At 41.7% G+C, this 16,431-nt stretch overlaps 2 protein-coding genes across 2 annotated transcripts; one reads left to right on the top strand and one right to left on the bottom strand.

Annotated features, from left to right (window-relative positions):
• Window positions 1-130: 130 nt before the first annotated feature.
• On the top strand, window positions 131-7,336 carry LOC110975941 (uncharacterized). Its single transcript, XM_022228828.2, has 8 exons — window positions 131-220; window positions 1,719-1,791; window positions 2,327-2,461; window positions 3,167-3,284; window positions 3,601-3,849; window positions 4,690-4,796; window positions 5,392-5,627; window positions 6,782-7,336. Coding segments are annotated over exons 1-8 (1,149 nt in total). The 5' UTR covers window positions 131-218; the 3' UTR covers window positions 7,011-7,336.
• A 558-nt stretch (window positions 7,337-7,894) lies between these two features.
• LOC110975953 (lysosomal Pro-X carboxypeptidase-like) lies at window positions 7,895-16,161 on the bottom strand. The gene is made up of 9 exons (XM_022228840.2): window positions 15,731-16,161; window positions 14,814-14,954; window positions 14,266-14,367; window positions 13,549-13,730; window positions 12,602-12,759; window positions 12,163-12,335; window positions 11,865-12,029; window positions 10,926-11,113; window positions 7,895-10,159 (listed from the first exon to the last, which is right to left on the bottom strand). Exons 1-9 carry the CDS (start codon window positions 15,920-15,922, stop codon window positions 9,955-9,957), a joined length of 1,506 nt encoding a protein of 501 aa, XP_022084532.2. The 5' UTR covers window positions 15,923-16,161; the 3' UTR covers window positions 7,895-9,954.
• Window positions 16,162-16,431: the final 270 nt, after the last annotated feature.

Here is a 16,431-nt window from a genome sequence, read left to right as displayed (position 1 = left end):
GTGTGGAAAAGAAAGTAACCCCCGCCACCAGGCTACATTACCCACGGTTCTAGAAAACGTGGAAGAAAAGTAGGCCCATTTCTTTTATCCTGGGAAGTGGGTCATTGACCTTACCAGTCGCTTGGGCTTTACCAGTTCAACACATGAGGGCGCACTTCAAAACATAGAACTAGATTGCTGAAGTTGATATGCGAGCAGGCTGAAACAGACCGGGCAGAATGTGAGTTTTGACTTTCGTCTTGTTCTCATCAAATCAGATTTCGTTACAGCAAAGGGTAGTTGCACTTAATTTGTTTATCTCTTTGTTAATTCTGTCTGCAGTCATGGCACTTTTTTGGAGGGTGTTGGAAAAGACCTCCAACTTCCAAGGCAATGTAACAGTCAGCATGCTAGCCCCATGGCACGGAGTCTCACTCCCGATCCATCCTTAGCCATGTTACGCCCCAACTATAGCATCAGTACCAACTATAGTTGGGCCCGTCCTAACTATAGTGCTACAGTTGGGCTGGCCCAACTACAGCAGAGGGGTCCAGTATGCATGATGTGACCAGCATGTGCCAAAATCATATTGTTTACATATGTCATGTCATTGGTCATAGGGCTAGATGAACAGATGAAGTGCCACATTTTAGATGAATTGTGTCACGCGTGTGACACACATTAACTTGGATAATGTTTAGACATTTTCCACAGACATTGGTCAACAAAAGTTGGGCCAGCCCAACTGCAGCACTACAGTTGGGACTGTTCCAACTATAGTTGGAACTTATGCTATAGGTGGGGCGTAACAGCCACACATCCGTATACGCAATTTCGTGTCGGTGTATGGAACATTTCGGTGCACCCACTTATCATCGTGGATGCAATTTCTTTTGCACACGAACATGATTCTTGACCTTTCCACTTTCTAAAAACAATTTATTGAATGATTGCACTCACGTTATTCAGTTATTTTCCAGTCTTTTTGCCTTTATCCATTCAATCTAATGGGCTCGCTTTCACAGTCGCCATCTTTAAATAAGGTCGTTTAACGGTACACCACTTGATCCCTCATCGTGCTCTTCCATGTCAACACATCTAAACTGCTGCGAAAGTTTTGGAAGAGCCCATTGGTACATGTAGTGTCTTATCGCTCAGTCCGTGTATTACATATTTCTTGACATGGAACAGCCGTCTGGGAGCCAGACAGTAATAACTGGAGATCTCGGTGGCTGTTTTATCGTTAACTTTGTGTCAGGCAACTAGACATGTGTGATATATGCATGATTATGCAGTATGTCAATGAAACAGCAGTTGGGCTTTTGCATGGAGTCAAACACAGTGATTTAACACACAATCCCAAGGAGTACATGTACATGTGAGTGGTCCATGTTGTTGAACGTTCTTTGAGATCATCATGCTCAGGAGATCTAAGTGCTGTTTATCGCTGTCTAATTCCCGGACTACAAAAAACCCAACAATGTTTTTTGCCATTTCAATAATCGGTAATTGATGCAATTTTTTTTTTTTTTTTTAGTTTAGTTGCTGAATTATTCAGTTTACTAATTTGTCAACTTAAGCGTTAAATATATGTGCATGTCTGCCCAAGTGTGACACATGTGTAACCTCAACTGTCTCTTTGCCATTGTTGACAGTTTACTTATTCACAGTACTTAGAGTGTAAGAATAATTCCAAACATTCAGTGTGACCTACTTTACCTTGTTGGTCATTCATGCAGGGCTACTTACTGGAAGTCTCAACCAAAGAAGCATTGTGATTTCTGCCAGTGTTGGATAGCTGACAATAAAGCTGTATGACAAAAGTTGCTTTCTTTTTTTCCTTTATTTCCGCTTTGGATGCATGAATAAGTCATATTTTTGACTGCCAAGTTTAAAAGTAAAGAGGTAAAAGTTCCAGACAAGCCAAAAAAAAAAACGAAATGAAATACAAGGACTTACGTGTATTTTCCTTCTAAATCAAGGGAAAGAGTTGCACGTGAGTGCCACTTGACACCCTGTGCACAAGCCCGATGAGGCTGGTCTGAAAATTCTAAGTGTTTTCTATGTGAATACCTCAATATTCCCCTGCAAAATTTGACTTTTTAGGTCATGTTATTGCTTTCAGATGGCTATTAGCTAACTATAAGAAAAAAATAGCGCTTTTCGTATGTGGAATTCTTTCCAAATCAAGTTTGAAATGTAACAAATTTTTGATAAGGCAAATAAAATTCATGACAAGTGTGACAGTAATGGTGTTCTCCTGAAACGCTCTAGCCAACCTATGGCATTTTATAAATCAGTTCACACAATTTTTCTATTTGTTTGGAAACCTGTGGCTTGACCACAGAGTATTGATTTCCATGAGCGGGGAAAACGACACAAGGAAAATGTGGAGAAGAAGCTGGCTGAGTTACGGAAGAAGGGCCACGAGCAGTACAAGATGCAGCAGACGCTGGAGAGTGACCTCCTCAAGATGGAGACGGTGAGGAGAGGTGCCTTGGTAGCATAATCTGGGAAACTGACACACTATGGGAGAACGTGCACTACTACACTACTGATACTAAAGCTAGGGATGTGTAGAGGACAAGTCACAAGAAATTGAATCAACAGTGCCTCAGACATTAATTCTAGATTTCTAAACAGGACAGGACCATGAGGTATTTTATTTACAGACATAACAAGGTGACAATCAGCCTCTTAACCTGAACCTTAAAACAATTGAGAACCCATCCAAAAGGATGCAAACCAGGGACAGAAAAACCAACACCTAAAAACCAACACAGTGTGTATGATGGATTACTTTATGAGAGAATACTGACATGCAGCAAAGGTGCATCACAGAGAAGATGGGAGAGACACATGTGAGCTTCACTGCTGGTCTGCAGCGCATTTAATAAATTGGGGCTTGACCAGGGGCCTTACGTGTAATAGCAGGGGAAGCTTGGGCTTAAGCAGGGTGACCCACCACCAAGCAAATGACGGGAACTCAACACTAAAGCTATGTTTAAATGGGTACTCCTATGTCAAAATGATACAGCTAATTCCAGGCTCTGCCAAAGTAGCATCTGAGAATGTGATCTTTGTTGTGTGCAGAATTTTGGTGGATAGCAAGTGAGCTGGCCTGTTCTTGTTAAATTGTACATCCTTCAGCTCTGGATGTACAGGTATTTTCTTCTTTTTTTCTCAGGAAGCACTCAAGGCCTTCAAGAAGGACTTGGCCAATGATCCCGCCCTGGCTGCGCAGTACAAGGCCCAGGCCACTGCAGCTGCTGCCAGCGCTGCTGCTGCAGCCAAAAAGAAAGAAGGTAGATGGCAGATTTGTGGACTTGAATTGCAGACTCAAGAAAGACTCCTGTCATAATTTTACGACTTGATGACTTGACTTGAAAGAAATTGACTTCGGACTTGATTTGATCAAATTTAACTCATTGACATAACCAACTGTTGTTGAAATAAATAAAAGAAAAAAATGTCTATGATCTTCTGTCTGCAGAAAAACACACCTGTCTGGTTTTATTGTACAAATGTCTTATTAGAAACTCGAACATGTTGTGATAAAAATAACATAGTTTGGACTTGTCAGTCTCCATTGTAAAATTGCCGGCCTTACTCTCCCAACAGAGCTTCTCACTGCGGCAAGGCGTTTGCATAAACAAGGGTTGGCTGCCACTAAACAAGCAGGGAAGACCACATCCAGGGGCTCAGCGAGCAGTGCGCCGAGCTCTGCACCGGCGAGCGATACATCAAGCCACACTGTTGAAACCGCTGCAGCTGATGTTGGGTACCACACAGATGGAACACCACAGTGTGTTTGGCTGGAGGGAACCAGTCCAGAGGGGCATACGTACTACTGGAATACAGTGACAGGAGGCATGTTATGTTGTACCATTTCAATGGAATAGAGGAACCACACGTCTAGCCCTTGAGAAGCACTATTGACTGCCGATTCCTCATATAAGCACTGCTTTGCCGTATCTTATCACAAAGGTGCAGAGCACTGCACCGTTTTTAGCAGCGTGTAGTAATATGCACGTACGTTGTATGCCTTGCCTCACTGCACCACAACCTGTCAATGTTGTGTTTGGCTTGAAAGGGTCACAGTTTCACAGTTACACTGTTACGTGTACATCAAACATGGGACTTGAGAATTTTAGTTGAAGCTGACAGTTTGGATGACTACTGTGGCTCACGAGACTTTTCAAAGTAGATGCGCATAGCTGTGCATGATTTCAAGTTACAAAATGGCAGATAAAAGTTGCACGTGGCTATTTCATACGGATGTGCCAAGCCTGCTGGAAAACATTTGCCAGGAGATTGTGTTGCTGGGGCACACCCATGCACACTACTCACAACGATACTTAATTCCAGTGATCCCAACCAAAAATTTGGGTTGCTGCAGCACTCACAGTAACCCCTACTTCATCTATCTATCCTATCTATTCGAATGTGAATCCTTTTTCATAGAGAATTTTGAAATTCTCGGGCATAATGTCAAGAGCATTGCATATCCGAGGACTCGCTAAGACCCTGTGAGTCTGTGAAAAAGAATTTCCTTAACGGACCGGTGCACAAATCAGCCACCACACCATCCTGCTCAATGGTGTTGATGTTCTAATCATTCGACCACCAAGCTTGACAAGGCAGGCCAGAAGGCTCAAATCTGGTTTAGCAGGTCCCAAACATCTGGTTTGTTTTAAATTCAAACTGCAGAGTCGCAGTGGGAGAAACCAGAGGGCTATGAACCCACAGAAGAGTCGACTATGTACAAGCAGCAGGTACACGAGGACCGGACCGGTGAGACTGCAGAACAAGAACAGGTATAACATGTGGTCTGTTGGTTCATATTCTCTGAAGTTACCCAGGAATAACTTGTTTCTTGCAAGTCATCCATATTATTTCCACAGAAACCATAAGCAGGCCTCGTGTCAACCTCATCTATTTGAAAGTCCAGTATAGAAATGTTGAAAAGATAATTTTTCCAAAAAAAAAGTGATGAGGGAGCTTAAACAAGCCTTCAGAGACTCTAGAAAAAGGAGATTAGAGAAATATGCGGTTGTAGAAGTAAGAGGAAACTAATCAATTTCTGTTGGCAGCACATACTGAGCTGTGGCTCTTTGTGGATTCTAAGGGAGACTGGATGAAGAGAATTTGGGTAAAATGGATTGATTGCGGAAACCCAGACCATTTGGAGAAAGTACATTATTTTCCTACATCATTAGCCCAACCATTTTCAATCCTTCTAAACATACTTGGAAGTTCTGGTGGATTTATGCAATTTGTCGAACACGGATGTCCCATTGCTTTCCTGCAGAGTGGAGGATTTTGAAAGATTTGGGAAGACTGCCAGCATGAAGGCCAAAGGAGTTAGGGTTAATGTTTACTTCAAATCTATCAAAATGATTTTTCCTACAGCAAGAACCTGCCAGCGAATCAACCAAAGCGTCTCAGGAAGTCATACCACCAGGAACCAAAGACGAAGAACCAGAGAAGAACGATGGAGGGGATGAGAAAGAGGACAACGGAAGCGGAGAGGAGGAGGAAAGTAACGATGAAGAAGATGACGAGAAGGAAGAGGAAGCGCCGAGACCAGCGAAGCGAAAAATGGTCAACCCTTACGGTGGTTGGACCACAGTTGTGCGGGAAGACACGTGAGTTATGACCGCCCATGTTATTTTGAGATTGGTCTCGTTGGGAAACAAGATGGAACTGGACGGGGATCCTAGTCTTAGCTGTAGACTCCGAAAGAGGAGTAAATTCCCTCTGCAGTGTCATTTGTTGTCATTGGACATTCCATCATGTGAAATCGGACCAAGAATTATTAGTTTCGTGGGCTTGGATTGAATCTTATAAACTTTGCTTCACAGGAAGAAATGGAGAAATGAAGAAATTGGAGAGTTTAAGTAGTGGGATTGGAGGGAATTGGACATTAGAAATTGTAGGAGAGGAGTATTAGGAAATCAGACTCTTGAAAAAGCAGGAATGTTAACCACTTCATGCTGGAGGACGTGTAAATAAGGGAATAAATATGTGCTTGGCCAGTTGTTAATGTGCGTTTAAGACCAGCTTGAGAGAATGGATGCGACTCACGCCCAAGCCGCTGGTGAGGGCATTATCAGCATTCCGTCTCCTGGGCCGGTCTTAAACATTAACCGGCCAAGCACCTATTTATTCCCATTTATACTTTTTTAGTCAGAGAGTTCAAAAGAATCTCCTTATATGGACTTGACACGCGCGTAGTAAGCTGCATGCACACAGTCTCTTGACCAATCAGAATTGATCAAACTGTCTCGTATCCAGGTGTCAGCACGTGATTTATGCAGCGGGCATTATCCCTTCTCAGCGGGCGTTATCAAATGTTAATGCACTGTCAGGTTGCACATTGTTGAATGTGGAGACTGTCTGAGTTATTTATGAATATGATTTAGCTGTCTGTAACTGTAGGCACTGCTAACAGATTAAAATATCAAGGGCACTGTGACTCACCTGTTTTTTAACAGGTGGTGTTTAAACTTCAAACCCCCCATTTGTTTGGTGCACACAAATTCTGTGAAGTTTGTGGAGGGGGACCTTGTGTTGAACTTTGCCCACTGGGCATGGCTTGTTGTGGTAGCAAGTACCGCTCCATGGGCATGTTTGGAGTGTTGAAAAAATAGGTTACAGTAAAAAATATTGCACAAACACTGTTCAAATGAGTAAGTATTTCAAAAGTTGGCTGCTATTGCTTGCCCTTTTCGAAAGTCCAAATCATACCATCTGCCTGTGCTGTAAGTTGCTTCTTGCTATCATGTCTTTGGCGATACAGACCCCCTGTTGACCTCCAGCTGCCTCAACCAGAGAGGCCGTACTTCCAGCCCATCGTGCCCCAGGCCGCCCAACACCAGCCCAGGGAGAAAGTCCAATTCAAGGAGCGAACCGTCTCGTCGCTTGCCTCATCATCCTCATGGTCATCGCGAAATGGAGCGACATCGTTCAAGAAGAGGAAGTTTGCTGGTGGTGGACGGTCCATCCGGCAAAGAGATACAGAGACTTGAAGTGTTTCTCCCGCAAGGCTCTCGGTGTTGATAAAAACTGGACTTTCTTTCGTTTCCGAAAAAACTGGCTCTCTCGGTACACAGTTGAAAATGCTAATTTGGTAGTGGGGTATTTTCACATAGAGCAAACCCATCAATTCTGGTTCTTTTTAGGACACTGGACACTGAACTGTCACCTGCGGAGTGCTTCCTACACAGGAAATGAGTTCTTAACACTGATTTTTTTAATTTACAATGTAGATAAATATTACTGACTGCTGATACATTGACGTGCAGAACACTGGCAAAGATCCCAAATAAAGCTATCTCGGATTGAACCAATCGGACATCATTGTGCACTGCTCCATGTGTTTGCATCACCGAGTTGTTCTTGTGTTCGGAATGTGCTCCTCATTAGCCAGCTGAAGATCGATCAGTTATTGATGACACCATGGGAGCCAGGTTGGGGTGACGGACTGAAAAGCTCCATCGGAAGGCGTAGGTGAACGAAATGTGATGCCATTAGGTCATGCGCCCGTGGGGTACTACATTGCAAATGAGGTGGTTACATCTGGCAAACTGGAAGAGCGATTTTGTTCATTGCTAGCCAGCGGGGATTAAAAGCAGTTGCGAGGATTGCTAGCTCCCCCTTTTACTCATAGGAATGACACTGATATTGTTGACAGCAACTCCTCTTCTACACAGGTTACACAGGAAAGCTGCTGCTAAGATGTGGATTGCACTCACTTGATTATATTTGGTGTATGTAACTTTTGTTTGAAGGAGTTACAAGAAAGGGTGGAATTTTTTTTTCTCGTTTCTGTGGCAATTTTTTTTTACCCTGGACTTTGACACACTACCTGTGAAACTAGTCGGTACTGAAGCAGTGAAACACTCTTGAGAAATCAATTTGCCGTCTCGGACCTTTTTATTACAAAGGAGTAAAAATATGCTAATTCAATTTCTTTATTGGGCAAAATATGAACCATATTTGTTGGTTTCTACAACTGCAGTTTTTTTTCAAGCTGGCACAAGACTGACCAAAAAAACCCAACCATTTCATAAGAAAATTTGCTGCACTAAGCTCTCATTGGAATGTTTGTGACAATGTCAGCTGTTCCATGCATTTATACTGTTTTCATTCATTTAAAAAAAATGCACACACAATGAAACGGACAAAATTTGGTTTTGCTATAAAAGTGACTTGTTTAAAACCATTTAAAACATCACAGTCAAAAACATTTCAAAACATGTTGACAAATATCTAATCTTCACATTTCACAAAAAGTAGTTAATATGAGTCTCTGCCGATTATAAATGCGTGTATAAATTAGTATTTATAGTTATGATGTTAAGCAGATTGCAGAAGCAAAATCAAACATGGCAACCTAATATTCCTAAATATGCATAAAGGAGTGGAAAGATTTTGCATAAGATAAACATAATAAGCTGCACACAACAAATAGCGTAGTAGAAAAGCATCCACTGGTGGATTTTAAAGTTTTAGCCTTTTTTTATCTTTTAAAAATTTTTCTGAGTAGATTATCTTCTAAAATTTATGGATGGAAGGTACATGAATTTGCCTCACCAGACATGGTGCCAAATAAGTGTTAATTAAAAGATATAATTAAACCTGTCAAACAGGTCAATACTTTTATTATAGGTAAAGTCTATCATTTAAATGCTGTCTTATGCATTTGCGAAGAACAAGCCTGATGAAGTTACAGCTCAGTGAATACTGTATATGCCAAGAAAACAATACTCTAGGGTTTCAATTTCAGATCAAAGGTGCGGAATCAGCATCTGGGCACATGCTCAAGTTCAGTTCAATGTAGCTACGCAATGTCACGCACTGAACCTACGAATGATACTATCCGCGTGTGTAAGCTGTGTCAATACTGGCATGCAATTCAATGGCAATACATGTATTCTAAACGTGCCTCTGTAGACACATTGAAAGTGGCCTTCTTTCGTTGTTTTCTTTAAAATGAATTTCCTAGGGAGTTTAGTTCCATAATCATCTATAATACAAGTATGCTTTTCCACAATGTCATCAGTTTTTAGATAACTATAAATGATGGACTGTACCTTTAAAATCAATAACTTGTACTTTACATTTACCTGAGCTCTAGAGGCCACACATACTTTCAATATATTTCAATGAAATTTTGTTACAGATAGGAAATTGAAAGACTTCAGCCTTCCATGTGGGTGCTCAGGGTTGATTTCCAAGATGGCTACCATAATACGGCTGTAAAAGTTTACCACAATACGACAGACATTTCGTGAGAAAAAAACATGGCTTCCTTGAAGCTTAGAGACATTCATGACAGCTGCCCAAAAAAACATGAATGGCCAGTTTATAAAGCTGCATTTTACAAACAAGATAGGCCTATTCGATTAAAATGCCCCTCAATAAAAACAGCCCTCACTGCCTGAACAAACTGCTGATGGCCCATTCTTTATTGAATGTGAATGTTGAGGCAGAAAGGTAGCCTTCTGTTTCTGTTGTTTTGAATTGTTTTGGATTGAGTTTGCCCACTGTTTAAATTTCAGTTCGATGGAGGTCAAATGACTTTATTTGTTGGTGTGCGAGATGTTTGCTGTTTGCTCCATTTCTCACATGACAGTTTCAGTGTTCTTTTTAACTGGTCTGCTTGGCAGTACAAAGTGACTTACAGAATTCTCTTTAAAAGAAAAGCATGCCCCTTTCTTACATCACAATAAAATAAACTGGGTGCCATCAGTCATTGCCACTGATAGTTTATACTTTCTTGGGTGTGTACATTTTTTATCAGCTTAACAGGTCAAAAAAAGACAAAAAATTCATTTAACATTTTTGGTACTCAAAGATGCCTTCATTATTTATTCTTAATTATTTCAGAAAGCATAGCATAGCAACATGTAGGTGGAATCCAATGTTGAAGACAATACCTGCTACCAGACAGGATCTTAAGTCTCCAATCTACAAGTCCGCGTTGGCTTTTGCGATCCATTTCTTGATGTTGGCCTTCTCCGTGTTGCGAGCTACAGTTACGGAGGGCGGATCATCCTTGTTCTTGGAGCGCAGGTCCAGATGGTGTGCCCCCTCTGGAATGATGACAGCCACCAGGCTGTCCGAGATGGACTTCAATACCCCACCTCCTGACCAGGGGTCCAAAAGGCCGTTACTGGGCAAGACATATGAAATGAAAGTACAGACAAAATAGATAAATCAGAGATTAGATTTAATTCTCAAGTAAGACATCTTCATCCGTAAGCATAACATCACTGGAACCTGAACTAACCCATCCTCAATGTATCATGTAAGGGCACCACTTGATCCGGAAGGAGTGCAAAGTGGTGTATTTAGCCAGTGGCTGATATAAGTGGTGTATGCATGCACATGTATGATGTGGTCACTTAAGAGCCAAATTAACCCTAACTCCCTTGGCATTTTTGTGAGAACTTTTCTTGAATCTTCCACTACACAAGAGGCTAATGGCTCATATTCTTGACCTACACTTTAAATGGGCATCAAGCCTTGCACAGAGCAATAGAGACTGGCTCAACCTTCCTCAATCCTGAAAAATCCTTCAAACCCAGCGATCACACATATACTTCAGGATGAAAGATCAGCATGCTCTGTGTTACCTCCCAGTTACAAAATCAGTTTTCGAGTCTAGCAGCTGGTTGTATCTTGTGACCTTGGGCAAGTCACTTTACCAACATCATACCTCTCCCCACCCAGGAGTGTTTATGGGTGCCTGTGAGGGTAGAGATGGCTGCTGTGTTTGATTAGCTGTTTGTACCTGAAATGGCAGCATTGAGCTGTACGTTACCCTGTGAGCTGAGATGATTTTAGGAATGCATTACATGGGCCTAGTGGGCCCTGGTACTGGTTGATATGTGCACCTTTTTCATACATATTATCATCATCACGCTATTTTTAATTACCTGAAAACAATGTTACTGGCTGCCGATATGTTCTTGCCCCAGTACTGAATGATGGGCCAGTCGGGTCTGGGGGTCACGTTCCACTCTTCCTGACAACTTTTGACATATTCCTTGTAGACCCATGGTGAAGGCTCAAACATGTCGTGCTTGCCATCCGAGCATGACGGCAACACCATTTCTGTACAGGCCTATTAGGAAGTTGGACAGGAAAATCACAGTGAAATATTGTAGTACGTAAGTGAAACCTACCACGAAGGAGTGTGCTAGACCAATTTGCACCTGAGGACCTGTAAACACAATCTGTAAACACAGGTAAGTCTGACAGGTTAAAGTGCCAAGTGCGCCATGACTCACCTCTGATGATGCTGATGTCTAAATATGCTAATTCTTCATTTGTTGTGCACACCCACAAACACACAAGTGTGTATTTGCCTGCAACTGGGGACCCCTATTGTTCCCCTTTTGTTTATACTTTAACTTTTTTAGAAGACCAATCGTATGTTTTGTACACTGTTGTCAATCGGGGACCTTATTATCCTCTATTGTTCAGGGTCCCCAATTGAATGCAGAAACAAACTCGCACACACTTACCTTACATACCTTCTGTGGACATTCTTTTCGTGCATTTACAAAAACTCAGTGAAAATACTCATTTTTCTTGAACTTGGAACACAACTTTTAGCTGGCTTTTTGTTTCCTTGACTATTCCTCTTCCTTTTACAACAGATGACCCCTTACCCCATAATGCCTCTAAACCTCTTTTCCAGAGAAGGGGAAACGTCCTGTGGACATGTGTAAGTCCACAAAACGTCTTCCTTTCCTGCTTTGTGTGGACATCCTTTGTTTACGCATCCACACTAGGTATATATGGTTAGCGTACACGCATACACACACCAAGTCTGAGATCCGCCGGCAAGTGGTTAACAAAACACATGTTACCTGAAATCCCCAGCCCAGATCTCCAAGAGATCCAGTAGCCGTCTGTGAGGTGTTGAAACACTTGGTGGAGCCAGTGTGGTTGTAGTAGACATTGACTGCTGCACCCAGTTCCATTAGCAGTGGGACGCCACTGGCATTGTTCGTCTTGATGTGTGAGCAGACAACCTGTGCGGTTGGGACAACGTGCAATCATTACTTGCAGCCTGTTATACCTTTTTCATTTTAAGATCAAACAATAAATACCACACCTTGGTCAGGGAGGATACAGTGGTAAAAAAAAGAAAAGAGACATACAGACCTCAATGGGGAAAGCCGGAAGAGGCTCTAAGAAAGACGCATTGTAGGGGTAGTCTACCATGGCCAGGTTGAACCAGGTTTCACTCAGCCAACCCTTGATGGCTGCCACATCGTACTTGGTCTCTACAGGGCTGCAGAGCCTCAGGGATGTCCTAAGCTGTTCTCTGCCTTCAGCTGCAATGGCAATTTCAAATTTACACTGAAACTGTGAGCTAAGTTACAAGGGAATGGATTGGGAAAACACTTTCTCGGGAACCATTACATGCGATAAAAAAGGTTATCCCAAAGTTGCTCCATCAGTAAATATTTGTACTCCTGTCACTTATAAAAGGATATCTAAAACAGAGCTCAACTTCGGAAATTGTAATCTTCACCAACTACACGTCATGTCCCTGTATCTTTTGCTAGACTGCAGATTACATTTTGTCAAATCAACTTACGAGTTTCCCCAAACTTATTGATGGTCGCCCAGCTGGCGCGGATGGTCTTGCTGCAGGTGGGGCTGACTTCAGTGAAGTCTTTCGTGACGATAGAGGAAGCCGCGTTGCAGTTTGTGAGATTGTTGAGCTGCCAGATAGGAGCTGAGGCTGCAATAGATCTGTCCAATATTCAGGGAGAATACAAGAAAAAAAGAGCGAATATACGGATAATTTAAACTTACAAACTGTCCTGACTAATTATACCAAAAAGCAGTCATCCAACTCAACTACTGTAATTTTCAATTACAACAAACAGTAAAGTAATCTGTGACTGAAGTTAAACTTTTTAAAAGTGGTTAACAAAGTCAAACTGTTGTTAAAAATTCTTCCCACTGCAAAAAAAGATATTTAATTGGTAGAGAGAAGAAATTGCCCAGAAGCTGTATTGACACTTCCACCCACAGGAATACTATAACAGTGCCCTACCTTGGATAAATGAAGGTGAATGAAGTTCTTTTCAATGACAAGTATTTGGCTAAAAGGGTAAACATGTTAAGGAAAAAACATTTTTTTTCCAGGGGGACAATTTGGGAGGAACACTCAACAAAAGACAATAAACCGTTAACAGTGGGAGGGTGGGTCAATTTTGAGGCCCAGCCAATTAGTGATTTTCATCCCCTTTCATCCGTTTTCTTTCTAATTTTTTCCCCTTTTTACGCCCTTCTTTCCTTTTCGCTTTCCCCCATCTTCTTTTTCCTCAATTTTCTTTTTACCAGGGGAGGGAACTGCTCTATTACAACCCTGACACCCAAGGTCACCCAGTCTCCAGTCACGTTATGATGTATTAAATTGCTTTTGCCACTAGCACTCTGAATCCTCTCTTTGAAACTTGAAAACTGTACTCTGACTGGCATTTTTACATGCGACTGGCTTGTAATGGACTGAATTTGCACTGCACCTCAACCTACCCTACAATAACATCTGGGTACTTCATTCTCATCCAGGCTGCCAGCATACCGCCATATGAACCGCCAAAAGCCACCACGGGGCTATTGGCTGCCCCTGGTATGGACGCCTTTATGTGCTTGATGAGCACGGCATAGTCAGCCAGTGCCTGCTCTGATGTCAGGTATCCTACATGCTTTCTGTCCTACAGGAGTACAAGTGAATTGTCAGGCAAAAAAAAATCAGCGCAGACAATCAAATAAGACCAGAAGCTTGATGCATGATGTATCACTTGTGAGTTGTGTATGACGATTGTGAAAATCAAATTTAGACAAGCATGTGCTGTCCAACACTTGTTTTTATTGTGAATTAACGTGCATCAATTCAGCAGGGTCAGCACAAACTGGGTAAAAAATATTTAAGCTCTTGTTGAAGACTTTAAACCGCTGTAATTCTCAAATTTGAGAAATTTTGAAGTGGCTATTCACAGAGCTAGACACTGAAATCATCCTGATTTTCAAAATTTTAAACCCTGACCTAAACTTTTTAAAAACACTTTCCATTAAATTCATGGCATTTGTTGAAATTCAAGAAATGGGAATTTGTCGTGAAAATCCAAATACTTTTCAAGGCCAGGGTGAACTCTGCCAAACAAGAATTGCACCATTTTGATGTTATGAGGCAGTTTTCACATTTTGTTTAGTTTCCCAATCAAATGCACAGATAACATCTATCCTTACCTTGAATGAGTCTTTCCCATATGGTAGAGAATCACCATAGTAACGATGCTCGGCAAACACCAACATTGCTTTGAATTCGGGAGCAATGTCCCACATGAAGCCCTTGCCCAAAAAAATCATAGTTTTTTTATTAGAAAAATTTAGAAAAATGAAAATAACAGTGCCATTTACACAAGCTGGTGCTTTATTGACCTTGGATTTCAGCTACTGTGTGTATGTTGAAACGATGTTCTTCAAGCCTTTATTAAAGTGACGGTCTTTAATAAAAATCTGGCTGTTCTTGATATGAATGCAAGCTTTATGATGTTTTAAAGACAATTGTTATGCAACACCCCGTCATTTTTGTCACAACTCATTTGAGTCCCAAAATTTGATGGACTTTCCCACACGGGTAGACCTTTTTGATTTAAGTGCACGGGCATTAACCCAAAGGGAGTAGGCTTTCACCCACCTATATGTATTCAGAAAACTGCCTGGCTGAAACAGCGAAATTTTTTCCACCTGCATCGAGCAACTGCAGACTTTAAAAAAATATTCTGAGTGCTTACTGTATTTTCACAAAACCATGTGATGTCGCCCTCATTGCCGGTGTAGAAGAATATGGGCCCACCGTTTTTGTCCCAATACTGCTGGGCCATCAGGTATCTCATTTTGTATGTGTCATCACTTACAAAACTGTAATGGTCAATCTTCAAATAAAAGAAATTCAAATCAAAACAGTAAGGTAAGTTAGAAATAAGGTTCTGAATGTTGATTTTAATGTGACAGTTGATTTGCTCATCGTAAGTGTACTGTGTATCAACTGATCTGCTGATTAAGAGCTAAATGACATCAATATGGCATGACTTGCTGACGGAATACAGAAATATGCATTATATGCAAGACATCCAAAGACATGAAGAGCCTGTGGTTATTCAACCCTAAAAAGAGCCAGGGACAGGGAATGTGCCACCTTGATAATTCCCCTCAACCATTGTAGTGCTTTTGATTTCATGCTTTTTCTCATGTGCGGTGCCTTTAGGACTTTTTTCAATGTCAGTAACATCTTGCGGTCATTTTGACATCAATTTGGTAAAAATTGGATATACAAAGCTATGCATAAAGACAATTTTGCCAAGACAGATCAGTCAACAATTTAAAGTTTTTCCACTGACATTCTCAAGACAAGCCAGCTAACACGCACGTGGCTATGAACTTCAAATCACCGCAACAAACCATATATATTCGATTGAGTTAAAACTTTACATTTGTACTAAAATTAAGTGTCTTGTGTACAAAAATTCAGAAAGACGAGGCATGGGCAGCCGAGTTGGGGGCAAAGTCCCTACACGGTGGTCCAAAAATGATCGGTCACCTGGTCACTGAACATGATGAAACTATCAGTCACACCATGGAGGTAGAATGGTGACACAGACTGACAGTTCTGTTGAGAATGAGTAATCATATCAAGACAGTTCCCTCTCACCTTTTGATCGATGTAATAAGTTTCATATATATGGCATTTGTTGTCTGGACAATTTGCACTAGCCGTGGATCCAACGCGGAGACCAAGTCCTAGGCCTACCGGCCTATGGCGGGGGAATTGCCCGTTGCCTGCCGTGCACAGCGCTGCAAGCACGGCGCAAACCACTAGCGACGCACGGTCCAGATAACGCATTCCGCTGCAAAATATCTTGCCCGGATGGTCAAAACTGAAGATGACCTGATGCGATACGTTCTACGGGCTTCAAAGAATAAGATGGGGTGAGAGAATACGTCGTTCTTAAGACTTCTAAATAACCCTCTGAGACAATGATCACGCGTACGAACGTAGGCCCTACTTGTACATGTACATGTACAGTGTACATATGGAGTTGTTCGATTTCAAAGTTTTCTTCCACGTCCAATACTTGTCATGTGAGTTTATGCACGTGACTGTTTCAGCATGTGATCTACCCGGTACTATAATACGGAATACTGGAAGTGCCATTCGACTTGTTGAGATCTTGCTCTTTAAAATTTTTTGTCTTGTTGAATAACGCATAGGCCTGAGACATTCTGGCTTATGTTAGGGTAGCGATTGTCCTGAAATCTTCGGTCAAGAAAGATATGTTTTCAAATATCGTCGCTTCTTGGGATCATCGAGTCAATTATCGAGTGTGATGTCCGCCGTCTCGCGCGAGGCGC

The sequence above is a fragment of the Acanthaster planci genome, linkage group LG02 (genome assembly GCF_054643075.1).
Source record: "Acanthaster planci isolate LZ-2023a linkage group LG02, COTS_SCS, whole genome shotgun sequence".
In the NCBI taxonomy this organism is placed as follows: domain Eukaryota; kingdom Metazoa; phylum Echinodermata; class Asteroidea; order Valvatida; family Acanthasteridae; genus Acanthaster; species Acanthaster planci.
This window is presented reverse-complemented; position numbering and strand designations above follow the sequence as displayed.